General features: G+C 44.2%; 2 protein-coding genes across 2 annotated transcripts in view; both read right to left on the bottom strand.

Moving 5' to 3' along the window:
* ZSCAN4 (zinc finger and SCAN domain containing 4) overlaps nt 1-19829 on the bottom strand; it is a 103203-nt gene extending 83374 nt beyond the window's left edge. Inside the window, exon 1 of the mRNA XM_021668177.2 lies at nt 19759-19829. Coding sequence (XP_021523852.2) covers nt 19759-19768 — 10 coding nt within the window. The 5' untranslated portion in view covers nt 19769-19829. The remainder of the gene's footprint in view (nt 1-19758) is intronic.
* LOC105731383 (zinc finger protein 134) lies at nt 19328-26886 on the bottom strand. Its single transcript, XM_021668180.2, has 3 exons — nt 26606-26886; nt 21783-21884; nt 19328-21092 (listed from the first exon to the last, which is right to left on the bottom strand). Exons 2-3 carry the CDS (start codon nt 21820-21822, stop codon nt 19849-19851), a joined length of 1284 nt encoding a protein of 427 aa, XP_021523855.1. The 5' UTR covers nt 21823-21884; nt 26606-26886; the 3' UTR covers nt 19328-19848.
* Between the last annotated feature and the right edge of the window lie 559 nt (nt 26887-27445).

Below are 27445 nucleotides of genomic sequence, written 5' to 3'. Positions count from 1 at the left end.
AAGCTGAGCACACAGCTGTGACAGAACTATGACTACAAACAGGTTTTACTCTCCAAAATGTAATTTTATTTATTTATTTAATTTTGGAGACAGAATCTTGCTCTGTTGCACAGGCTGGAGGGTAGTGACATGATCATGGCTTGCTGCAGCCTCAAACTCTTGGGCTCAAGGGATCCTCCCACCACAACCTCCCAAAAAGTTGGGATTACAGATGTCAGCCATCATGCCACACTTCCTTTCATTCTTGAAAACACTAATATCTGGAAAGAAACCTAAAGAAAATATTTAGAAAGTGCTATCAGAATGTTAAAATGAACAGGGATGCTGTAGTATTCATGCTTATTCATGGTTCTAACAAATGTTCAAGAAACACCTACTGTATTTCAGGCACTATCTTAACTGCATGAGACATTTACAAAACAAGAGACAGACCCCAGTAGCTTACATTGCACTCAAGAAAGAGGAGGAAATATGAAAAAAAAAAATCCTGAATTATATAGAGTCTTAGATTGTGGCAGGCATAATGGATAAAAGAGAAGGTGAAGGCACTGAGACGTGCTGGAATGATATGTAATATTACATAGCCAAGAAAGGCCAATTTGTGGATGGATCTTTATTGGAAAAGGACATGGAGAGTTCAATGCCACTGAAATAAAATTTCAGCGTTTCTCAGAATTTCCCTAGAAATCTGAAGTACAGTGTGCCATGCAGGGCCACAGGAGGAACAGGTTTTAGTGTGAAGGAAGAGGCAAGAGCTAGGGGAAAGCCTAGACCAGATCCTTTATTGTGTTTTCCATGGGAAAGGCAAGGCAGATCAGAGCCAACATCTGAGTACCAGCTAGTCTGAATAATTCTGGTTGGCTTTGATTTACAGGAGTGGTCTCTAGTTGCCTCCCACCTGGCCCTGGTGTTACAGTAGGTAGTTAGATATGAGTAGGGCAGGAGAGAGGGACCCCAGGAATGTCAGGCAATTTTGGAGTCAAGGACAGGCAATCATAAATCTTTTCCTCTGAGATAACAAACATAACAAGAGAGGAACCCCAGAGATGTCCAGCTGTCATTGGCTGAAGGACAGGAGAGCATAAAACTATCCCTCTGAGATGCTAAGTGGCCATGATTGGTACTGGGAGGGAAAAGAATTTTCCAACAGATAAAAAACCCCTGGAGCCAGTGACCCACAATCCCTACACAAAATGTGGCAAGATGGCAGAATTTGACTGGTATTTGACCTTCCTCTGGGGGTGCTTGACTCACCCCAAATGAGTATGTGCATTAATTCAGCAAACAAACAGTGCACGCGGCCCCTCCCAAGTGCTGGCAGACTACTGTGCATGCAGTGGTCAAGCAACGGCCTACCCAAGGGAGGAATCAGGAGGAGAATAAAGAGCCTGGGAAATGAGCAAATGTATCAAGTCCCAAGTCAAAGATCAAGTGGGGCACTTGACGTCTCAAGTCATCTACTTGGCCCTTTTCCAAGTGTACTTTGATTCCTTTCACTCCTACTCGAAAACATTTTACTAAACTCTCACTCCTGCTAAAAAACCTACCTTGGTCTCGTCCTCTGCCTTAAACTAGCTCTGCCTCAGTTTAATTCTTTCTTCTGAGGAGGCACTGACCAAAATTGCTGCAGACTGCTGCAAACTCACTGGCAGTAACACTGGGATGATTTAGTGCAGGGAAAGAATTGGCTTGGTAAGAGTTAAGTAAAGAGGGTGTTTGGCTTGCCTTGCTCCCAAAGTCATTGTTTACTATTTTTAGAAAGCAGCTACCTCTGGTAGGGAAAGTCTCCCCATAGCCAGCAAGAATTTTAAGATGTTAAGACATAAAATACAAAAAAGAAAAACCATGATTAATACATAAGCCTCCTTAATGAGAAGGTGGTTGAAAAAAAAAGGTTGAGGAATGAGGGCCCTGAGCAGATCATTCCACAATTATAGACATAAAAATATTCACTTAATGTGCGTGTTCTTGGAAATTATAAGATGGCACATGGAATTTACGGGCTACTGATTTAGGCAAGGTTTTAAGCTTAGAATTTTGTTCAGGAAGCATTTAAATGACTCTCAATCCTATTTTATAGAGCCTAATCCATGGTAAGCCAATGAGTGCTTATGTAAAAGCTTCAGACCCTTGATAAATATTAACACCAGTTAAACCCCTTATACATGCAGATTTTCAGTTACACAATTAGGGAAAAAACCTGGCTCTTAACTATGAGACATATTTCTCTTGAGTTTATTAGAAGCCAGAACTTTATGTATTTCTTCATGATTTATCATTTATAGCAATCACTTTTCCCAAATACATTGAATTTAAATATTAGATAATTTACAGATTTTATATTTATATACATTAAATATTTTATACGATTCAGCTTTTTAAAATAAAAAATAATTTTTCAATACAAATTTGATTAAATAGACATCATGTAAGAGAATTGTACATTTAGCCACACACACACACACACACACACACACACACACATTGCATTTTTTTTTTCTTCTTTCTTCTCTCTAGACCACCAGGGATTCCTGGTTTCTTTTTTGAGACAGAGTCTTGCTCTGTCATCCCGGCTGGAGTGCAGTGGTGCGATCTCAGCACACTGCAACCTTTGCTTCCGGGGTTCAAGCATTTCTCCTGCCTCAGCCTCCTGAGTAGCTGGGATTACAAGTGCCAGCCAACATGTCTAGCTAATTTGTGTGTTTTCAGACGAGACAGGGTTTCACCATGTTGGCCAGGCTGGTCTCAAACTCCTGTCCTGAGGTGATCCACCTGCCTCAACTTCCTAAAGTGCTGGGATTATAGGATTAACACACATATGTTTTAAGAACCAAGAATTATGGGCCGGGCGCAGTGGCTCACGCCTGTAATCCCAGCATTTTGGGAGGCCGAGGCGGGTGGATCACAAGATCAAGAGATGGACCTGGTCAACATGGTGAAACCCCGTCTCTACTAAAAATACAAAAAATTAGCTGGGCACGGTGGCACGCTCCTGTAATCCCAGCTACTCAGGAGGCTGAGTCAGGAGAATTGCCTGAACCCAGGAGGCAGAGGTTGCGGTGAGCCGAGATCGCGCCATTGCACTCCAGCCTGGGTAACAAGAGCAAAACTCCGTCTCAAAAAAAAAAAGAAAAAGAAAAAAAAACAACAAGAATTATGACTATAAAATTGGCAAGGCTGGGTGTGGTGGCTCACGCCTGTAATCCCAGCACTTTGGGAGGCTGAGGCAAGTGGATCACCTGAGGTCCGGAGTTCAATACCAGCCTGACCAACATGGCGAAACCCCATGTCTACTAAAAATACAAAAAATTAGCCAGGTGTGGTGGCGCATGCCTGTAATCCCAGCTACTTGGGAGGCTGAGGCAGGAGAATTGCTTGAATCTGGGAGGCGGAGGTTGCACTGAGCCCATATCGCACCATTGCACTCCAGCCTGGGCAACAAGAGTGAAACTCTGTCTCAAAAAATAAAATAAAATAAAATAAAATAAGTGGCAATAAAATTAAATGATTATTTAAAAATTGAATAAAGGTGAATGAAAGTGAAACCACGAAGGTTTTAAGTGGCAATGACTGCCAAATATTCTAAAAGTTACTTTTTAAATGACAATTTCTAAGATATATTTTTAAAAACTAGTGCTAGATAGTAGCTAAAGTGGTAAAAGCAGATTTCAACCAGTACCTCTTGCAACAGGTGGAAAGAGACCTCGTTATGAAACTGGGCTCAATTCTGAATACAGCAAAGATAACTGGGAATTTCTAGCCAATAAACAGACTGGGGGTGTGGTCAGCTAATGCTTAATTACCAAGAGGAAACATTAGAGCTAAAGGGAAAAATTTTTTTTTTTTAAGATACAGTCTCTCTCTGTTGCCTGGGCTGGAGTGCAATGGCACAATTTGGCTTACTGCAGCCTCCACCTTCCAGGCTCAAGCAATTCGCTTACCTCAGCCTCCTGAGTAGCTGGGATTACAGCCGCTTACTACCACATCTGGCTTATTTTTGTATTTTTAGCAGAGGCAGGGTTTCACCATGTTGGCCAGGCTGGTTTAGATCTCCTGACTTCAAATAATCCATTCACCTCAGCCTCCCAAACTGCTGGCACGAGCCACCGTACCCAGCCGGGAAATTCTTATAAAAGGATCTAATAGGATTTCTGCCAAAGGTAGGCTAGGGTGGTCAGCCATCACCTGCAGGATGGTCAGAGGCTCAATAATTTAATCTGATACTGAAGTCATTCAGATATCAAAGGTGAGGGCTTCTTGCTAAGGCAACTTATCAGAAGTCTTACTGAAATTGGGCAATGCAAAGATGAACATCAAAGTTCAAAAGTCAAAGGCTGGTTGGGAAGAAGATTCAGAGGAGCCTGACTAAAGTTTGGTCATGAAGAGACTGTCAGTCCCTCCCCTTGTTCAAGGAAAGAAGTATTTGAACAACATAAATCAATTTCTCATGCAATCACCTTACTCTTCACTAAGAATCAGCTGAACTATCTGCTGGACTTGTCAATGGAGAATATTTGCTGAATGGGGAAGCGGTCAGATATTTATTGAGGGGAATTCCTATGAAAATAAAAATAGAAAGTTTAATAGATAGAAAACCCATTTTCTTGAGTCCAGGGACAGTCAGTTTAGATTTCTAGATGTTGGGCTTAAACATATTTATTTATTTACTTATTTATTTATTTATTGAGATGGAGTCTTGCTCTGTCATCAGGCTGGAGTGCAGTGGCACAATCTCGATTCACTGTAACCTCCAGCTCCCGGGTTCAAGCAATTCCCCTGCCTCAGCCTCCCATGTAGCTGGGACTACAAGTGCACGCCATCATGCCCAGCCAATTTTTTTTCCTGTAATTTAGTAGAGACAGGGTTTCACCATGTTGCCCAGGATGGTCTCGATCTCCTGACCTTGTGATCCACCTGCCTCAGCCTCCCATAGTGCTGGGATTATAGGTTTGAGCCACCACATCCAGCCTTAAAACATCTTTTGTAGGCCAGGTGCAGTGAGTGGCTCATTCCTGTAATCCCAGCAGTTTGGGAGACCAAGGTGGGTGGATCACCTAAGGTCAGAAGTTTGAAACCAGCCTGGACAACACGGTGAAATCTCGTCTCTATTAAAAATACAAAAATTAGGCAGGCACAGTGGTGGGTGCCTGTAATCCCAGGCACTTGGGAGGCTGAGGAAGGAGAATCACTTGAGAGGAACTCAAGAGGCAAAGGTTGCAGTGAGCCGAGATTACACCACTCCACTGTAGCCTGGGTGGCAGAGTGACTCCAGCTCAAAAAACAAAAAAAGAAAAAAAATTACATCTTTTGTAGGTTAAATGTTTTATGTTATGGCATCAGGTGTTCTGGTAAACTTTCTGAGTGACCCACATAGCAGGTATCAAGGTTAATCATACACGGTCTGTCAAAATAATTTCTTTTAAGTTTCTATCAAGATGTCCAGCTTCCACTTTCAGGGCTTCAGGGAAAGGTCATTTTAATGATCAGTGATGCCAGTTCAGAAGGGTGGGACAAAATTGGAATTGTTAGTTTGGAGTGTCATAGCCAGATACTGGAGAAGTAAGAATTGAGAACCCACAGGGGTCAGTATAATTTTCTATTTCAACATACAATTTTTATCTACAATTACCCACTTTTGATTCTTGTTTGCAAAATTTGTCTGGTTTCATTATATTTGGCTGGATTATTTATATTAGTGCAGCAAAAATGATAATTAACTACTTAGGCCTTTTTAAGTTTGCTTTGCTAGAATGTTTCATAAAGAATCTCAAATTAGGCCGGGCGCCGTGGCTAAAGCTGTAATCCCAGCACTTTGGGAGACTAAGGTGGGCAGATCACGAGGTCAGTAGTTCGAGACCAGCCTGATGAACATGGTGAAACCCTGTCTCTACTAAAAATACAAAAATTAGCCAGTGTGGTGGCACACACTTGTAATCCTACCTACTCAGGAGACTGAGGCAAGAAAATCACTTGAACCTGGGAGGCAGAGGTTGCAGTGAGCTGAGATCGTCCCATTGCACTCCAGCCTGGGTGACAGAGCAAGATGTCATCTCAAAAAAAAAAAAAAATCACAAATTAGAGTTTTTAAGACTCAAGACTTGGAAGCTGAGCCAAGAACGTGCCACCAGATGTTGCCTTCTGTAGATTTGGGTGGATTCCTCTATTCTCAAGATACTTCAAATATTCTGTTTCTTGACTGTATTAGTTAATTCACACATTGCTATAAGAAAATACCCAGGACTGAGTGATTTATAATGAAAAGAGGCTAAATTGACTCACAGTTCCAACAACTGGAGAGGCCTCAGGAAACTTACAATCACGGCAAAAGGCACGTTTTCACAGGGCAGGAGGAGAGAGAATCACTGCTAAGCAAAGAGGGAAGACCCTTATAAAACCACCGTATCTTCTTCTCAGCACCACATCACACTTGCTCTAAAATTGACCACATAATTGGAAGTAAATCACTCCTCAGCAAATGCAAAAGAACGGAAATGATAACAGTCTCTCAGACCACAGTGCAAATTAGAACTCGGGATTAAGAAACTCACTCAAAACCAGACAACTACATGGAGTCAAAGCCTTGTTTCCAATTATGTCTTGTTACAAGGAGAATAGATTCTTTTTCAACTTAGACAAATGTTCACACTGCTGTGAAAAGAATAATATTCACATCAGTCATGGTGGCTCACATCTCTAATCCCAGGACTTTAGGAGTCTAAGGCGGGTGGATCACCTGAGGTCAGGAGTTTGAGGCCAGCCTGGTCAACATGGTGAAACCTGTCTCTACTAAAAATGTAAAAATTAGCTGTGTGTGCTGGCATGTGCATGTAATCCCAGCTACCCAGGAGGCTAAGGGAGGAGAATTGCCTGAACCTGGGAAGCAGAGGTTGCAGTGAGCCAAGATTGGACCAATGCACTCCAGCCTAGGTGACAGAGCAAGACCCTGTCTCAAAAAATATACATTCAATAGGAGTTCCAAATTTTGGAGGGATGAGGCAAGAAGGAAAAATAAATGTTTTCTTTCTGTTTACAAAAGTATAATCTACCAAATGTCATGAGTATAGATAATTTAAGAGGCTTCAGAGAATGGAAAGGATTTACTTATATCTGGAAAATAGGACACTAAATAACCACTAATGTTCCAAACAAAACCATAATTATCTTTAGTCAGGTCATTTCATCTATGAAATTCACTTTCGTTCTGATGGATCTTGTGTTAGTCATTTCATGAACCCATTTTTTGAGAATTTTTGCATGTATGTTCATCAGGGACAGTGGCCTGGAGTGTGGCTCATGCCTGTAATCCCAGCACTTTGGGAGGCCGAGGCGGGTGGATCACGAGGTCAAGAGATTGAGACCATCCTGGTCAACATGATGAAACCCTGTCTCTACTAAAAATACAAAAAATTAGCTGGGCATGGTGGCGCATGCCTGTAATCCCAGCTACTCAGGAGGCCGAGGCAGGAGAATTGCCTGAACCCAGGAGGCGGAGGTTGCGGTGAGCCGAGGTTGTGCCATTGCACTCCAACCTGGGTAACAAGAGCGAAAACTCTGTCTCAAAAAAAAAAAAAAAAAAAAAAAAAATTGAAAAATTTAGTAATATTTAGCACTGACAGCATATTTTAAAATTTTCTAAAATATTAATCAGCTATATGAAAATCCCATGTACTTCAGAAAATTATTCTAAAGAAACTATGTATTAAATTACATCTCTGGCTTTAACAGTAAAATAACTCATTAATGTGCATAAGAATGCATGCAACAAGAATGATCATAAATTGTAATAGAAGACTGAGGGGGAAACCATGGAGCTTCCTAAGAGTGTTTACCACTTTTATGTATATTTGAAAACAGCCACTATGAAAGATAAAGTATCTCCTTGTATCAGTAATTTTATGTGTAAGAAAAATTTGCAAGAGCAGGATAAAACTTTATGTAAACATTTATTAAAACATTTTAATTAGGAGTTAGGTCAGCTATATAACTGATTTAATCAATTAAGCTGTTTAAGTTATATTCAAACCTTGTCACTCAAGTATTTTACTATGTGTGTTACCTATGTGCTTGAAATTATTTGCAGTCACTACATCAATATGGCACAAATAGGATGGTGTGCTACTGACAACTCTGTACATCTCCATGTTCAGTGACAAAATATTGACAATTTGAAATTGGCCATGGTGAGATTCCTAGTATCAAGGGAATGGCAAACACTACAAACTAGAGCTGCATTTCTGCTATTATTAAATTTTTTTTTTTTTTTTTTTTGAGACGGAGTTTCGCTCTTGTTACCCAGGCTGGAGTGCAATGGCGCGATCTCCGCTCACCGCAACCTCCGCCTCCTGGGTTCAGGCAATTCTCCTGCCTCAGCCTCCTGAGTAGCTGGGATTACAGGCACACGCCACCATGCCCAGCTAATTTTTTGTATTTTTAGTAGAGACGGGGTTTCACCATGTTGACCAGGATGGTCTCGATCTCTTGACCTCGTGATCCACCCGCCTCGGCCTCCCAAAGTGCTGGGATTACAGGCGTGAGCCACCACACCCGGCCTATTATTAAAATTTTACACTTAGAAGAGTGATGAAAAATGTTAATATATGCTGATGAAACTTATATAAAAGTATATACTAAAGGAAGCCATTATGTTGTACAACAAGATGAAAAAAAATTAGAAAATGTTTAGTATGCAAAAGCAAAAATGTCATTCATGTTACTGAATGAAAAAAATTCCAACATATATTTGTTGTTCCACTGTCTATTTTTACTGAAAGAAAATGAACCAAAACTCATAATGTGTAAGACAGGTGAAATAGACAATTCACTGAAAATATACAGGTGGCAAATCTAAAAGTAAAAAAATTGGTTGGCCAGGCATTGTGGTTCATGTCTGTAATCCCAGCACTTTGTGAGACTGAGGCAGACAAATCATGAGGTCAGGGTATTGAGACCATCCTGACCAACATGTTGAAGCCCTGTCTCTACTAAAAATACAAAAATTAGCTGAGCGTGGTGGTGTGCACCTGTAGTCTAAGCTACTCAGGAGGCTGAGGCAGGAGAATGGCTTGAACCCAAGAGGCGGAGGTTGCAGTTAGCCGAGATCGCACCACTGCACTCCAGCCTGGTGACAGAGTGAGACTCTCTCACCAAAAAAAAAAAAAAAAAGATCTTCCATCAAGATGGCTAGATAGCCAAATAGGAACAGCTCTGGTGCACAGTTCCCAGTGAGAGTGATGCAGAAGAAGAGTGATCTCTGAATTTCCAACTGAGGTACCAGGTTCCCAGGTTCATCTCAATGACACTGGTTGGAAAGAGAATGAAACTAAGTTGGAAAACATTCTTCAGAATATTATCCAGGAGAACTTTCCCAATCTATCAAGGCAGGCCAACATTCAAATCGAGGAAATACAGAGAAATACCACAAAGATATTCCTCAAGAAGAGCAGCCCCAAGGCACATAATTGTCAAATTCACTAAGGTTGAAATGAAGGAAAAATGCTAAGGGCAGCCAGAGAGAAAGGTCAAGTTACCCACAAAGGGAAGCCCATCAGACTCAAAGCGGATCTCTTGGCAGAAACCCCACATGACAGAAGGGACTGGGGGCCAATATTCAACATCCTTAAAGAAAAGAACTTTCAACTCAGAATTTTATATCCGGCCAAACTAAGCTTCATAAGTGAAGGAGAAATAAAATCCTTTACAGACAAGCAACTGCTGAGAGATTTCATCACCACCAGGCTTGCCTTACGAGAGCTCCTGAAGGAAGCACTAAACATGGAAAGGAACAACCAGTACCAGCCACTGCAAAATCATGCCAAATGGTAAAGGCCATCAACACAATGAAGAAACTGCATCAACCAATGGGCAAAACAACCAGTTAGTATCAAAATGGCAGAATCAAATTCACATATAACAATATTAACCTTAAATGTAAATGGGCTAAATGTCCCAATGAAAACACACAGACTGGCAAATTGGATAGAGTCAAGACCCACTGATGTGCTGTATTCAGGAGACCCATCTCATGTGTAGACACACATAGGCTCAAAATAAAGGGATGGAGAAAGATTTAGCAAGCGAATGGAGAGAAAAAAAAAAAAGTAGGGGTTGCAATCCTAGTCTCAGATAAAACAGATTTCAAATCAACAAAGATCAAAAGAGACAAAGAAGGGAAGAAGGGTATTACATAATGGTAAAGGGATCAATGCAACAAGAAGAGCTATTTTAAATATGCATGCACCCAATTCAGGAGCACCCAGATACATAAAGCAAGTTCTTAATGACGTATGAAGAGACTTATACTCCCACAAAGTATTCGTGGGAGACTTTAACACTCTACTGTCAATATTAGACAGATTAACAAGACAGAAAATTAATCAAGATATCCAGGACTTGAACTCAGATCTGGTCCAAGAGGACCTAATAGACATCTACAGAACTCTCCACCCCAAATCCACAGAATATACATTCTTCTCAGCACCACATCACACTTGCTCTAAAATTGACCACATAATTCGAAGTAAATCACTCCTCAGCAAATGCAAAAGAACAGAAATCATAACAGTCTCTCAGAACACAGTGCACATTAGAACTCGGGATTAAGAAACTCACTCAAGCCGGGCGCGGTGGCTCAAGCCTGTAATCCCAGCACTTTGGGAGGCCGAGGCGGGTGGATCACGAGGTCAAGAGATCGAGACCATCCTGGTCAACGTGGTGAAACCCCGTCTCGACTAAAAATACAAAAAACTAGCTGGGCATGGTGGCGCGTGCCTGTAATCCCAGCTACTCAGGAGGCTGAGGCAGGAGAATTGCCTGAACCCAGGAGGCGGAGGTTGCGGTGAGCCGAGATCGCGCCATTGCACTCCAGCCTGGGTAACAAGAGCGAAACTCCGTCTCAAAAAAAAAAAAAAAAAAAAGAAACTCACTCAAAACTGGACAACTACACAGCAACTGAACAACCTGCTCCTGAATGACTACTGGATAAATAATGAAATGAAGGCAGAAATAAAGCTGTTCTTTGAAACCAATGAGAACAAAAACAAGACATACCAGAACCTCTGAGACACATTTAAAGCAGTGTCTAGAGGGAGATTTATAGCACTAAATGCCTGCATGAGAGGCGAGGAAAGATTTATAATTGACAATCTATCGTCACAATGAAAAGAACTAGAGGAGCGGCTGGGCACGGTGGCTCACACCTGTAATCCCAGCACTTTGGGAGGCTGAGGTGGGTGGATCATGAGGTTAGGAGATTGAGACAATCCTGGCCATGGTGAAACCCCTTCTCTACTAAAACACAAAAACTTAGCTGGGTGTGATGGCACCTGCCTGTAGTCCCAGCTACTCAGGAGGCTGAGGCAGGGGAATCACCTGAATCCAGGAGACAGAGGTTGTAGTGAGCTGAGATTGTGCTGCTGCACTCCAGCTTGGCAAAAAGACCAAGACTCCATCTCAAAAAAAAAAAAAGAACTAGAGGAGCAAGATCAAACAAATTCAAATGCTAGCAGAAGACAAAAAATAATTAAGATCAGAGCAGAACTGAAGGAGATAGAGACATAAAAAACTCTTTAAAAAAAAATCAATGGGGGCCAGGCGCGGTGGCTCAAGCCTGTAATCCCAGCACTTTGGGAGGCCGAGGCGGGTGGATCACGAGGTCAAGAGATCGAGACCATCCTGGTCAACATGGTGAAACCCCGTCTCTACTAAAAATACAAAAAATTAGCTGGGCATGGTGGCGTGTGCCTGTAATCCCAGCGACTCAGGAGGCTGAGGCAGGAGAATTGCCTGAACCCAGGAGGCGGAGGTTGCAGTGAGCTGAGATCGCGCCATTGCACTCCAGCCTGGGTAACAAGAGCGAAACTCCATCTCACAAAAAAAAAAAAAAAAAAAAATCAATGAATCCAGGAGCTGGTTTTTTGAAAAGATCAACAAAATAGATAGACTGCTAGCCGGACTAATAAAAAAGAAAAGAGAGAAGAATCCAATAGATGCAATAAAAAAATGATAAAGGGGATATCACCACTGATCCCACAGAAATACAAGCTACCATCAGAGATTACTACAAACACCTCTATGCACATAAACCAGTAAATCTAGACGAAACTGATAAATTACTGGACACTTACACCCTCCTAAGACTAAGCCAGGAAGAAGTTAAATCCCTGAATAGACCAATAACAAGGTCTGAAGTTGAGGCAGCAATTAATAGCCTACCAACCAAAAACAGTCCAGGTCCAGATGGGTTCACAGCTGAATTCTATCAGAGGTACAAAGAGGAGCTGGTTTCATTCCTTCTCAAGCTATTCCAAACAATACAAAAAGAGGTAATCCTCCCTAACTCATTTTATGAGACCAACATCATCCTGATACCAAAACCTGACAGAGATACAACTAAAAAAGAAAATTTCAGGCCAATATCCATGAGGAACATTGATATAAAAATCTTCAATAGGGCCGGGCGCGGTGGCTCAAGCCTGTAATCCCAGCACTTTGGGAGGCCGAGGCGGGTGGATCACGAGGTCAAGAGATCGAGACCATCCTGGTCAACATGGTGAAACCCCGTCTCTACTAATACAAAAAATTAGCTGGGCATGGTGGCGCGTGCCTGTAATCCCAGCTACTCAGGAGGCTGAGGCAGGAGAATTGCCTGAACCCAGGAGGCGGAGGTTGCGGTGAGCTGAGATCGCGCCATTGCACTCCAGTCTGGGTATCAAGAGCGAAACTCCGTCTCAAAAAAAAAAAAAAAAAAAAAAAAAAAAAAAAAATCTTCAATAAAATACTGGTAAACTGAATCCAACAGCACATCAAAAAGCTTACCCATCATAACCAAGTCAGCTTCATCCTGGAGATTCAAGGCTAGTTCAACAAACACAAATCTAAAAGCGTAATCCATCACATAAATAGAAACCAAAGACAAAAACCACATGATTATATCTCAACAGATGGAGAAGGCCTTCCACAAAACTCAGCCCTTTATGCTAAAAACCCTCAATAAACTGGGTATCGATGGAACATATCTCAAAACAGTAAAAGCTATTTATGACAAACCCACAGCCAATATCATACTGAATGAGCAAAAACTGAAGGGTGTCCTCTCTCACCACTCCTATTCAACATAGTATTGGAAGTTCTGGCCAGAGCAATCAGGCAAGAAAAAGAAATAAAGAGTATTCAGTTAGGAAAAGAGGAAGACAAATTATCTCTGTTTGCAGATGACATGATTGTATATTTAAAAGACCTCACTGTCTCAGCCCCAAATCTGCTTAAGATGATAAGCAACTTCAGCAAAGTCTCAGGATGCAAAATCAATGTGCAAACATCACAAGCATTCCTATATACCAATAACAGACAAACAGCCAAATCATGAGCAAACTCCCATTCACAATTACTACAAAGAGAATAAAATACTTAGGAATACAATTAACAAGGGACATGAAGGGCCTCTTCAGGAGAACTACAAACCACTGCTCAAAGAAATAAGAGAGGACACAAAGAGATGGAAAACCATTCCTTGCTCATGGTTAGGAAGAATCAATGTCGTGAAAATGGCCATACTGCCCAAAATAATTCATAGATTCAATGCTATCCCCATCAAGCTACCATTGACCATCTTCACAGAACTGGAAAAAACCACCTTAAACTTCGTATGTAATCAAAAAAGAGCCCACATAGCCAACACGATCCTAAGCAAAAAAACAAACAAACAAACACACACACAAAAAAAACAAAGCTGGAGGCATCACAATACTTGACTTCAAACTATACTACAAGGCTACAGTAATTAAAACAGCATGGTACTGGTACCCAAAACAGAGATACAGACCAATGGAACAGAACAGAGGCCTCGGAAGTAATGCCACACATCTACAACCTTCTGTTTTTTGACAAACCTGACAAAAAGAAGCAATGGGGAAAGGATTTCCTGTTTAATAAATGGTGTTGGGAAAACTGGCTAGCCATGTGTAGAAAGCTGAAACTGGAACCTTTCCTTACACCTTATACAAAAATTAACTCCATATTTCTCTGCCTGCGTTGATGAATTAAAAAAAAAAAAAAGAAAAAAAAATTAACTCCAGATGGATTAAAGATTTAAACATAAGACCTAACACCATAAAAACTCTAGAAGAAAACCTAGGCAATACCATTCAGGACATAGGCATAGGCAAGGACTTCATGACTAAAACACTAAAAGCAATGACAACAAAAGCCGAAATAGGTAAATGGGATCTAATGCAACTTAAGAGCTTTTGCACAGCAAAAGACACAATCAATATAGTCAACCAGCAACCAACAGAATGGGAAAAAAATTTTGCAATCTACACATCTGACAAAGGGCTAATATCTAGAATCTACAAAGAACTTAAACAAATTTACAAGAAAAAGACAAACAACTTCATCAAAAAGTGGGCAAAGTATATGAACAGACACTTCTCTAAAGAAGACATTTATGCAGCCAAGAAACATATGAAAAAAAGTTCATCATCACTGCTCTTTAGAGAAATGCAAATCAAAACCATATTGAGCCCGAGGTGCGGTGCAGGCTGGAGTGCGCAGAGGCATGCAGGGCGGAGGAGCCCTGGGACTCTGCTGTGGCGGCTATGCCCACAAATGCATAGGTTGGGGCTGGAGGTTGGGTGAGGCACAGTGGCAGCCCGGGAATTGGATGAAGACCCTGAAAACCCATCAGGTGCGGAGGGAATGCTCAGCAGACACTGGCTACACCCATGGATATCCCAGAAGCTGGGCTGCTTGGGGCCACAGGGGTCAGGGCAACAGGACTTGGCGCCTGGAAGCCAGAAAGCCCATAGAGGCAGGCTGATGGCTCCAGAGCTCTCTTCAGACTCACCAACTGGGTGCCCACCTCGGTACCCAAGCCCAGCAGAGGCAGCCAGGCCTGGCCAGCCCCAGTGCCTTTATACCTACAAAGTCCCCGTGGCCCCAGGTATTCCCAATGCTGGCAAGTTGTTACCTTCAGAGGGCTCTATGGTATCAGATTCCTCTCAACTGGCTTGTTGACAGAATTAAGTTCCATGTGGTTGTAGGCCTGAGGTCTGTTTCCTTGCTGTGAGATGTGTGCTCCCCTTGGCTCCTAGGGGCCCCTCTTGTCCTGGATAGCCCGGATATCCCCCTTCCATCTCTCTGACTCCGTTGTCCTTGCATCTTTCTCCTTGCAGCTGGGAAAGGTTGTCCGTTGTTGAGGACCCTGTGATTAGATTACGCCCATCTGAGGTGTCTTGCAACACTAATCACATCTGCAAAGTCCCATTGGCTGTGTAAGGTAACATATCTACAGGTAGGGATTAGGGCATAGACATCTTTCAGAAGCATTATTGTTCCTACAAGTTTTCCCTCTGGACCCTCAAGATTCACATCTGTTCTGAATGCAAAACATATTCATCCCATCTCAGGTTCCCAAAAGGTCTCATCCCATTATACTATCAACTCAAAATCCAAATAGCAAAACCTAGTTAGCTCAAAAGTCCCCATTCTCATCTAAATTGTCTAAGTCTGATATTGATGAGGCTCTGGGTATAATCCATCTTGGGGCACAATTCCTCTCTGTGTTGCTGGGGGATTCAGGAGGGTCTCTGGACATTGTCAGTAAGATCCAGGTTTTTAACGTCATTGAAAGAATTCAGTGATGAGTCAGAATGAAGCACAGGCAAGCACCTTTTATTGCAAAGCAGAAGTACACACACAGAAGTGAGGGCAGGCCCCTGAGAGCGAGTCATGCACAACGGAGTTTGGATTTCTAATTGTATGGGTGTTCCTTTAATCAAGGGATAATCATTCAGTATTCTGAAAAGGGAGGGGATTTCAAGGACCCCCAATTACCACCCCTCTTCCCTTATTTGGGTTTGCCTTGAAGAGTCATGGACACATCATCCTGACTGGGGTTCTGGCTGTTTTCCCTTTTATTTTTGGTTTTCTGTTATCCTGTGTTTTCTTCACCTAGTTTCCGTTTTAGCTGTTGTTTAGGTTTTTTGTTTTTTTTTTTTTTACTTTTTTTCACCTGCACCAAAACCAGGGTGGTGGTTGAGATTTTCAATCCTCCTGTGACCAATGAGTGCTATTCCTGTCTCATTTAGATCCATAAAACTAGAAAATTAGTTATCTGTTCCCAAACAAAAGGGTAGGAAAGACCCAGGATAATAGTTATATATACATATGCATTGCTTCAAAGCAGAAGGAAATGGAAGTGGGAAAACAAAAAAATGGGATCGCCAGTCCCAAGAAATTTTGAAATCCAGTTTGGCAAATGCCACTGGGAGTCAAGACATGGGATATCAGGTGGTTCAGGGCTCTGCCCACTGGATTCTCCTCTGCTCTGAGTCATCCTTCTTTTCTTATGAAAGACAGCAAGTGTCTACACCTGTTTCCTCAGCCAGTCCCATGTATAGAATATTAACACCCATTAACTTCATATTGACAAGGTTCCTTTAGACCCAAGGTGAGCATTCTCACTGGTATAAAATTTTCAAGAACTTTTTGAGTCTCCTGTATGTCACTGAAATTCACATCATTAGAAAAGAGGTTTACGCAGATTATTTTTCTTAGGGAATCCCCTATCTATTTTAGGTTTTTGCTGATATGACTGATAGTTTAAACTTCTTATAAGCTCTCTGCTCGTACTGAGGAGATAGGCAAGGCACATTTAATCTTTTCAAAGAGCTTTTTGTGTGACAATGTTTTTACATATGTTTTGATCTTGATAATAGCAAACACTCCTGGCTCTCTCTCTAAAACATTCTTTTTTTTTTTTTCTGAGACGGAGTTTTGCTCTTGTTACCCAGGCTGGAGTGCAATGGCGCGATCTCGGCTCACCGCAACCTCCGCCTCCTGGGTTCAGGCAATTCTCCTGCTTCAGCCTCCTGAACAGCTGGGACTACAGGCACGTGCCACCATGCCCAGCTAATTTTTTGTATTTTTAGTCGAGACGGGGTTTCACCACGTTGACCAGGATGGTCTCGATCTCTTGACCTCGTGATCCACCCGCCTTGGCCTCCTAAAGTGCTGGGATTACAGGCATGAGCCACCGCGCCTGGCCCTTAAAACACTCTTTCCTGACAACGAATCTCTTAATTTCAAATTTTTTTTTCAATTAAGATGGGCTGAGCATTTCCCAAATCATCAAATCTTGGGTCTTTTCTTTTGCAGTTCCTCTTTATAATCAGTAAAAAACATAGCCACACTTTCAAAACTTCTGCTTAAAAATGTTCTCAGCTAAACGTCCATATACTTATGCATCAATATTTGTAGCAGCTTTTTAATATTTTAATATTAAAAATGGAGGTTGCTCAGTCTAACAGGCTGTAAAAAAAAAAAAAAAGAAAAAAAATGGAGGTTGCAGTGCAGACAGCAATTAAGATAAATTGATAAACTGTGGTATATCCATACTGAATATGACTAATTTTAAAATGGGCTATTCATACCACGGGCAAATTTCAAATTATGTTGCATCAAAGACGGGAGACAAAATTAACTGTATAGACTTATATAAAATTCTAGGAAAGACAAATTTACCTATAGTGAAACCTATTCAGTGGTTGCCTAAGGATTTGTGGGGAAGGAGAGCACTAAGAGAAAGGTTAAGTAAGGGCTTGAGGCTAACTTGAGGGGTGACAGGTATGTCCAATACCACTGATAAGGTGATAGTTCCAAAAGTGTGTGTGTGTGTGTGTGTGTGTGTGTATTACGACTTACTGGTACATCTTAAATATGTGCAGTATATTGCACGTTGATTACACCTGAATGAACCTATACAAAGTTATTCCATTTAAAAATCTGGGTCTCCCGGCCGGACACGGTGGCTCACTCCTGTAATCCCAGCACTTTGGGAGGCTGAGGTAGGCGGATGACGAGGTCAAGAGATCAAGACCATCCTGGCCAACATGGTGAAACCCCATCTGTACGAAAAAATACAAAAATTAGCTGGGCAGGGTGGTGTGTACCTGTAGTCCCAGCTACTCGGGAGGCAGAGGCAGCAGAATTACTTGAACCTGGGAGGCAGAGGTTGCAGTGAGCCGAGATGGTGCCGCTGCACTCCAGCCTGGCAACAGAGCGAGACTCCATCTCAAAAAACAAACAAACAAAAAATCTGGGTCTCCGACTTCTATGGATAACTGGACAACTGGACATCACTGAGTGACTCTACCTCACTATGGTGACTCTTATCACTCCAAATGCCTTGGGAAGACAATTTCTTCCTCAGTAATAAGAAAAACTGGCAAACAATGAGGACAACTGCCAACAGAGTCACCAGAATCTCTAGCTGGTCTCCAAAGCTACCACCTTGGACCCCCACATTTCTTTACTCCCAGGATTACTGAATGTGCAGCAAAGACATTAGGTAAAGAGCCCGGGGAAGTACAGGAATCTAAGAAAACTACATTTGTTGCTGCACCAGTGACCCCGGCCATAACAACATGGCCCTGGATATCCTGAGATTTTTAGATACCCTGATCCCATTCAGTCATAGTGCCTGGACTGTCTGGATTTTTTTTTTTTTTTTTGGGAGATGGAATCTCTCCTGTCTGCCAGGCTGAAGTGCAGTGGCTGATCTCGGCTCACTGCAACCTCCACCTCTCGGGTTCCAGCAATTCTCTTGCCTCAGCCTCTCAAGTAGCTGTGACTACAGGTGTGCACCACCACGCCCAGCTAATTTTCGTATTTTTTAGTAGAGATGGGGTTTCACCATATTGGCCAGGCTGTTCTTAAACTCCTGACCTCGTGATCCACCCGCCTTGGCCTCCCAAAGTACTGAGATTACAGGCACGAGCCACTGTGCCCAGCCAGATGTTTTTATAATGGGCACTTCTCCTCTAGTTTGCCACAAATCACCCAATCCCAATTATTCACACCAAATATTTATCAGTTTTGTTTCCATACTGGATGCTTTAGTTCTTACTAAGAGTGGCCTGTGTGCCAGATTCTGGCCTTCAGGGAATGTGACCACTCAGCAGGGTCTGAGGAACAGCTTTCCCTCAACAGTGTTGGGGAACATGGGGCATATGCTGGAAACAAGAAGCCCAATCCATGCTGTTTCAAAACACTGCAGGCTGTCAGCAGCAGCACCCTCCTCAAGGTGGCACATGGGCTCTCAAACAACTCTAAAATCCGGACAAATCAGGCCTACAAAGATCTAAATTCTTACTTAACAAGCTTAGTCAGCTATGGAAGTTAAGTTAGTCCAGTCCAAAACTGGACTGAGAACTGTTCTCCCTCAACCCCCTGTCCCATTTGAGGCACAGAGTTGGAGGCCCCCACAAAGGCTGTCTTCAGTTTGGCAGGGCCTGGTCTCAATCCAATCCAGTGAAAAGAACCCCCAAGATTAAAGGTGGCTTAAACTGTAAGGCCTTTATTATCGCAAACCAGAGCAACATGAGGCAAGTACTTTCCCAGGACAGGTGACTTGGAGGCTGGAAAAATTCATTACAAGTATGTGACACCAAGACTATCCATGAAGAAAGCAAACCTTTTTAATAAGCCACCAACAGATACAGCTCAGACCTTCTTGGCTAAAGATGGGTCATGTTCGTATCTATACCTGTCACACAGAAGGGAATGAGGACCCCCAATGAACTCAGGCATTTCATGATTTTCTCCAGGGACTGGAGAATATAAAACCCTGCCTTCCCCAATGCTGGGGTATCTAAGCTGATAAAGACGGTTTTGGCCACAGGCATTGACAGTGACATAACTCCGGCAAAAAACCTGAGCAGGTCAGAAAGTGCAACATATCTCTAGATGCATCCTACATACCTGGCACCATAAAGTATCTCCCTTGAGTCAATGTTCAGATATATGAAGTTCAACATCTGACTGATGAGTTCTGTTGTATTCAAAGCACTCCTAGAGCCTGCCTGCAGTGTGAACTTTCTGGTGCCGATTAAGGTGGGAGCTTAAGCTGTAGGCCTTCCCACATTCACTGCACTCATATGGCCTTTCTCCAGTGTGAACTCTTTGGTGACGAACAAGGTGGGAGGTTCTGATAAAATCTTTCCCACATTTACTGCATACAAAAGGCCTTTCACCAGTGTGAACCCTCTGGTGTGCAATAAAGTCAGAACTTCGACTAAAGAATTTCCCACATTCAATGCACTCAAAAGGCTTTGACTCAGTGTGAATTCGTTGATGTTTAATGAGGGTGTATTTGTGGCCAAAAGACTTCCCACAATCACTGCAATCATAAGGATTTTCTCCAGTATGAATACTCTCATGCTGAACAAGTGTAGATTTGTGTCTAAAGACTTTCCCACAATCACTACACTTATAAGGCCTTGCTCCATTGTGAACTCTCTGGTGTACAATAAGATTGGAGTGATGGCTAAAATATTTCCCACATTCATTGCACTTATAAGGCATTTCTCCAGTGTGGATTCTCTTGTGCTGAGTAAGGTTGTCTTTTCGACTGAAGGTTTTTCCACATTCACTGCACTCAAAAGGTCTTTCTCCAGTATGGATTCTCTGGTGCTGGACAAGAGTAGCTTTGCGGCTGAAGGCTTTTCCACATTCGCTGCACTCATAAGGCTTCTCTCCACTATGGATTCTCTGGTGCTGGACAAGTGTGTCTTTACGGCTGAAAGCTTTTCCACATTCACTGCACCTGTAATGCATTTGTTCACCATGAAATGCATCCCCACTCTCTGTGCTCCTGTGTGTCTTCCTCTTGCTTCGGGTGGCCTTTTGTTGGCAAGCACCCAAAGTAGCCTGGAAGTTTTTCTGCTCCTCCTTACAGGCAAAGGGCTTTTCTGACGGGTGAGGTTCTTTGCTAACTGTGCAGTTCTTCACAAATGAGGCCTCACCTTCATCCTTTCTTAAGGGTTTCTCTATACTGTAACACTTCTGGTTCTGGTGAAGGTTTGCACTGACCCAGAACTGTCTCTCACATGCCTCACATGTGTGAAGTTTCAGTCCATGGTGTGTACCCTGGTGTTCATCCAGGTGCAAAATATCTTTAAAGATGGGGCCACATATATCACAATGGTGAGCTGTCTGTGTGGGCAAACCTGCCTTGGAAGTATTAACATGTGACACTGCTATAGAAATGCTCTGTTCAGAAGACACCTCCTCATCCTTCACTCCATGCCAACAACCTAAAGGCAGAAAAATACCATTGTCTACATGGTGACTTTGGTGAGTGGGGTAACTCCATCACAAAAGTCTGTCTGGTGTACCCAGGACTGAGTACATACCTAAGTTTCCTGGTGGAACAGAGCTAGGATCAGGTTGAAGTACAGTACTGAAGTACAGGCCTGCTGTACAGTATTGGAATCTACGAGTCACAGAATGGAGATGGCCTCACAAGAAACAAAGACACAAGGATGGGGTGTAGTGCAGGGAGAAGTGCAAGGTCTCCAACTTAATCCTCTGTAAATGACTTTTAGCTGGACCTTGGCTAACTGTGGGTGACAGGAGACTGCTATACAGAAATGTGTGTCCAGGCCAGGAAAATGTGATTAAAAGTGAGTAATGTGTTCAGGGACTATTTCAGGATGTGTGTGCATCTTATGACACATTAGTGTTTAAGTGTAGTCCAATACTGGACAGCACTGCAGAGAAAGCTATTGCTCTACTAGAGCCCCTCTGATAGAGAGTGGGGGAGAACAGCCCGGGTGAGAAGTCAGATTAGAAATGACAAGAGTGTACAGAATGGGGAAAAAAAGGTAGAAATAAGTTAGGGCCTCTGGCCTTGGCACCAGTGATGGGCACAACATAGGTTTCTGGAAGTACAGGAACCCAGCCCTGAGGTTATGCCCTCCCCCTCAGCCTCAGCTCCCACTCACCAGGGCCTGCCCAAGCCCCTCCTGCTGTGACTAGAGTCATCCCCTCTTGAGTTAGGTACCCGGAGTTCTCCCTCTTGTTACAATTCAGCAACCACAGAGGATCTGGAAGATACAAAGCATAGACAGGGGAAAGATGAAAACCACGCAAAATCACAAGAAAACAAATACTACAAAATGAACCTCAGAAAACTGTCCTACAGGAACAGTCCAGTGGGCCCAGAAGTAGTGACCATGATGACTGAAACTGATGACACACAAGCAGACTCAAAGAAATTGCAATTAGAGGAAGGGGGTGAAGTCTGGAGTCCAGAGGTTTCATGAATATGGACAGTCACCTGGCCAGGGAGAGGCCAAGCAGGATTCAGCGGTTTACCTTAGGACCCCTGACCTGTAAACCATTCCTGGCAAGGCTTCAGGGCAGCAGGAGCTGAGGGACACAGGGAACAGGGGAGGCAATGCATCTAGCTGAGCCTGTGCACCAGAGGACCTATGTGAGGGAATCAGAGAAGACAGCAGTGCCCATGCTCTTCCTTTCTGCGCTATTGCTCTTGTCTTTCCATAGTACATGCAAGAGCAATCCCTAGGGCAAAAAGAGCAGAGCAGAGCCCAGCCCACAAAAATGGGACACTGGGGCCTTACCTAGGGAGACTACAAATGCAAAGCACAGAAACCATTATTTCATCATAGAAGAGTCTCTGAGCCTCATCAAGCAGCTCCCATTCCTCCTAAGAGACGCACACAAGTAAGTCCTCAAAGGTCACACAGTCCTGTGTGAGGTGGTGGACAACTGAGCCTAGGGGCAGCCTCTCTCTCCAGGAACTCCTTGTCACATCTAACTCAAATGAGACAACAGTCCCTGATGTGATTGGTGTCTGTTCTCTCCTCATATTCCATTAATCCTTTTGTCCAGCCTAGAACAGGCAAGTGGACAGACAAAACACCATGGCCTGGCTTCTCCTATCAGCCTGCTCCCCTGGGAACAACTGATTATGCCTCATAGACAAACCTGAGCTCAGCACTCTCTCAGAAACCCTCAGTAGCAAAGCTCTGGGCCCGTGAATTCACACTCCATCTACACGTGCACATCACCCTTTTGGCCATGCCTCCTTTACATCTATGGATACCCACTATATAGGTACCGCCCAGGCTTCCCCACATGCAAATCTACGTACAGCATCCAGAGAATGCTTGGATAATGCATTCAGGATTACATCTGTTCCTGGTCAATGGCCCCACTGCCATGGTTTCACCTGAATCCAGCTATTAAATCCTCCCCTCCTGGCTCTATTTCATGGGTCAATTCAGCAATCCAGAAACATGGGTAGAGCTCAGTTGAACTCAGCACTTTTCTGCTTTGCTGTTGTACTACTGAGGTCAGTCTCCGACTTCTGCTCAACATTTAACTCATTCAAAACCCACACCCGCTGGGCACCTACCCCAAGCACAGTGATTCTGCCTACCGACCCAATCTGTCCCTGGGCTAATTCACTCGCTTGAAACTCCACAGGGGCCACCGCGGAAGCCTGAGGACACATAAAGAGCTGAATAAGCACTGGCTCTGGCCTCACGGCCACCTCCCTTCCATTACTACAGTGCCTCACCTCACGTCCACCCTCTCCCTGAAACACTTTGCCACCTGCCTGACCCTATTATTCCCCTTCCTCCCAAGGACACTTCCCTCCCTCTTCTAGCCTCTAAGATGGCCCCTACCCCCACCCTGCTGCGCCTGCCCTTACATTGTGCTCTCTGACGGCACTGCCACCATGACCTAAAGATTCTCCCTCTAAACTGGAAGCAAAATTCTATCCTGATCCACATGCCAGTTGCCATGTGTCCAGCTGTCTACTTGACACCTCCACTCACGTGGCTTTGGAACATGGCAGATTCCACATAGCCAAACTACACTCGAGATATAACCTCTGAAAGGTACTCCTACCACCAACTTTGTCACCTCAGTCGATGGCATCCTTGTATCTTCTCAGAATGAAAAAATGCAGGGTCATCCCTCACCCCTCCCCTTTTCTATCTCATCTTCCAAAATCTGGTTGGTCCCTCTTTAAGGAAAATGATTCAGAATCCATCCACATCTCCCACCTCTACAGCCACCACTCTGGTCCAACCTAAACTGTTGCATTCAGCTCCTCAGTGGTATTCCTTCCCTCATCCTCACGCTCAGTCTCTTCTTCACTGGACAGTGAAGACAAAGCTGGTTAAGACCAAAGTCAGATCATTCCCTCCTAGCTCCAAACCTGCAGTGGCTCCCACCTCTCAGCATAGAAACCCAGATCCTCAGGCTGCCGTTCCTGGGCTGAATCCTGTTCCTGCTGTCTGATCCCCCCAGACATAATGGAGACCTGAGGTTCCCCAAACACTCCTAGTTTAGTCTCAAGTGAAGTATTTGCATGTGCTGGTTCCTGTGCCTGAGATAATGCTCCACACTTCATCCCACTGCTTGCCAGAAATGGAAACCCTTCCACATAATTCCAAAACAGAATTTACAACACAGAGCTTTAAGTGACTACAGGACCTCCCCAAATGGTAGGTAGAAGGGACACTGAAGAGTCCCAGAACACTCTAACTCTCTATACTGAGTTGCTGAGATAATGGGGGTGTGTTGGGCTACGTGAGGGACTGAGACAATCTGGACTCATCTAGGTAGGAATCACAAGCTTCTGCCACCATGGCAACCTCACAACAAGAGGGAAGCTGGGAGTGGCAGGTTCCCACAGTGGGATCTCATGGACTGAACTGTTCTCCTAACCCCTGCCAACCCTGCCCTTTGGCAGGGATGATTTTGGGTTGCCTCTCTAACTTCAGATACTCACACCTCAGTGCTGGCTCCTGCCAGCTGTGTGGACATAAAGAAAGACTGGTGTCTCAGTGTCCTCATCTTACAAGTGGGAATAATAACGGCACCCACCTCATAGAGCTGTCGTTTGCATCAGGCTTGTCTGTACATGTCAAGTGCCTCTGAAACAGCTACTACTATCCATGCAAATGAACTGATGAGTTTTTGAAAAATTAGGTTTGTTTTGCTTGCTTTAAAAGCTTTTCAGAAAATATTGTTAAGATTTCCCATTGTAATAAAATACTTTAGACAAATTAGTATTTTGACCAATCATTAAGTGCTGGTATAAATTTAACTTATATATACATTTTTTAGTTCCCTACTTCTGTGTACTTGCAAAGTATACACTAGCCCTTGCACTAAACCAGCCTACCTGATACATATTCCTCTGAAGGGGAGCTGCATGATCCTTCATTAGAGATGTTCATAATTTTTGCTTACCTGTTTGGGTAACTGAGGCACAAGTGCACTGGTTGGGGATGGGACTGTTCCACAGGCAGTGCCCATGGGGGCGTGCTGAGCCTGTAGGTTGGCAAATCCACTGCATCCCACACCTTGGTCTCCAGTGCAGGCCACGCTACTTATGCTCTACAGCCCTGTCCTCTTGCTGACACCATACAGAATCCTTTTACATACCAGGACCTCTCCTTTCTGGAAGGAATCTTAAATGTCCACACCTTGGCCAGGCGCGGTGGCTCACGCCTGTAATCCCAGCACTTTGGGAGGCCAAGGCGGGTGGATCACGAGGTCAAGAGATCGAGACCATCCTGGTCAACATGGTGAAACCCTGTCTCTACTAAAAATACAAAAGAAAAAAAAAAAAAAGTCCACACCTTGTTCCCTGGTCTGCCAACCTAACCCTACCTCTCACTTCAGAGACCACATAAAATAACACCCTTAATATCCCACCCTCTAAATCTCATCTACACGCTTTGACCTTATGCCTCAGGCAGTGAACGTCTCTAGCACAACTCCCTCTCTCGAACTCCAGACCCGCATGTTGAGCTACCCATGAGAACCTCCAACGCAGAACACCTGAGATTCACCAAGTCCAAAATCCAATTGCTGATCCCTCTGAAAGGTGCTCCCTGATCTGACTTACCAATTTCCATTCTTTCACACGTTCAAGAAGGCAAACAAACTGGCAATAAAATAAAAACCTGGAGAGCCCTTCCCTCCATACATTTACTCTCGACCACATCTGCTGCAGCAGGAAATCCTGTTGGTTCCATCTTTAAAAATCCATCCAGGATCTCATGACTTCCCCACCCCAACCCCTCCTGCCACTGCTCGGGCCCAGCCATCAGGCAACACTCCTGGAGTTTGTTGCAGGGGTCTCCTCAAAAGTCTCCCTGCCTCTATCCTCACCGTTTCTACCTCACTCTAGTCTGTCTCCTCCTCCTCAGCGAACGCTGGAATACTTTAAAATGCTTTATCAGATTCCGTTCCTCCACCCTTCTATTTTTCTTTTCTTTTCTTTTTTTTTTAAGACGGGGTTTCACCATGTTGGTCAGGCTGGTCTTGAACTCCCGACCCCAGGTGATCCGCCCATCTTGGCCTCCAAAGTGGTTGGATTACAGGCGTGAGCCACCACGCCCGGCCTTTTTTTTTTTTTTAATATAATTTCAACTTTTTTGCGAAAGGACCCTGCACCCTTATAAACTCGCCATGGCTCCTATCGTCCTCCCAATGAAGGTATAACTTTTCCCCGCGACACTGCAGGCCTGACTACAGCTCACACACGCTCGCGACTGCTCCGGGCTCAGTCCAGCCCCAAGCCTAAGCTCAGACTGCCCGGCCCGTCTGCCCGTCACGCTCGCTCCTACCTCACACGCCGGTTTTAGGAACGGGCCCCACCCACCAGCGCCCCGCTGCCCTGGACACTGCGACCTGCGCTGCAGGGACACAGGCAGCCGCTCCTCATTCAGGACTTCAGGATTCCCGGCGGGCAAAGTCTGGGGAACGCAGCACCCACCTGCGCCAGGCCCAACACCGCGGCCGCCGCCGCCATCACAGTTCGTAGACCGCACCAAGCCGCGAGGTACACCCAGGTCGCGGAGCCCTGGCACCGAGATGGTGCGACCCCGGGGGCGGAGGCGGGGGTCTTCGCTGGCGAGCCACTCTGCAGGGCGAACAGCGTCTGTTCCCGCACCCTCTCGCTTCCGTCACCTCGGAACCGTCCAGCAACCCCGAGCTTTTGCTCGGATGATCCCGCCGGAGAGCCGACAATATGTCCGCCGCGAGGAAGATGCCGGAAGTCCCGCCCAGAGACCCTCAGGCCGCAGGGAAACGCCCGTAACATTGCCGCCGCCGCGGGGCGCAGAGGTTTCTGGGCAACGTAGTTCCCATGTGCATTTGGCCAAGACGACGGCTAACTCCACCGCGTGCTTGGCAAAGGCTAAATGATACTGCAATGGGCGCAGGGAAATTATGCCCTGAGACTCTGATGGCAGGGCGTAGCTTCGCTCCTTTTAAAGGACCCTCATCCATTTCCTGTGAAGTCTCTAGGGATCCCCGAAATATTGAGAGATACATTGTGTTCCCCAAAGCCACAAAACCAAATGGACACACAACATCCAATGTCACTCTGAGTCCACTCATAGTTCACTATTTTTTTATAATGGAAAGAGGCTTAATTGCCTCACAATTCCAATGACCAGAGAGGCCTCAGCAAAAGTACAATCACGGCAAAAGTCATCCCTTCACAGGGCAGCAGGAGAGAGACTGAGTGCTGAGCAAAGGGGTAAGCGCCATATAAAACCACCAGATCTCGTGAGAATTCACTCAATATTACGAGTACAATATGGGGGAAACC

The sequence above is a fragment of the Aotus nancymaae genome, unplaced genomic scaffold (assembly GCF_030222135.1).
Source record: "Aotus nancymaae isolate 86718 unplaced genomic scaffold, 86718_ANA_hifiasm-v0.15.2.pri h1tg000069l, whole genome shotgun sequence".
NCBI lineage: Eukaryota > Metazoa > Chordata > Mammalia > Primates > Aotidae > Aotus > Aotus nancymaae.
The sequence above is the reverse complement of the archived record's forward strand: the minus strand, read 5'-3'. Positions and strand labels throughout refer to the sequence as shown.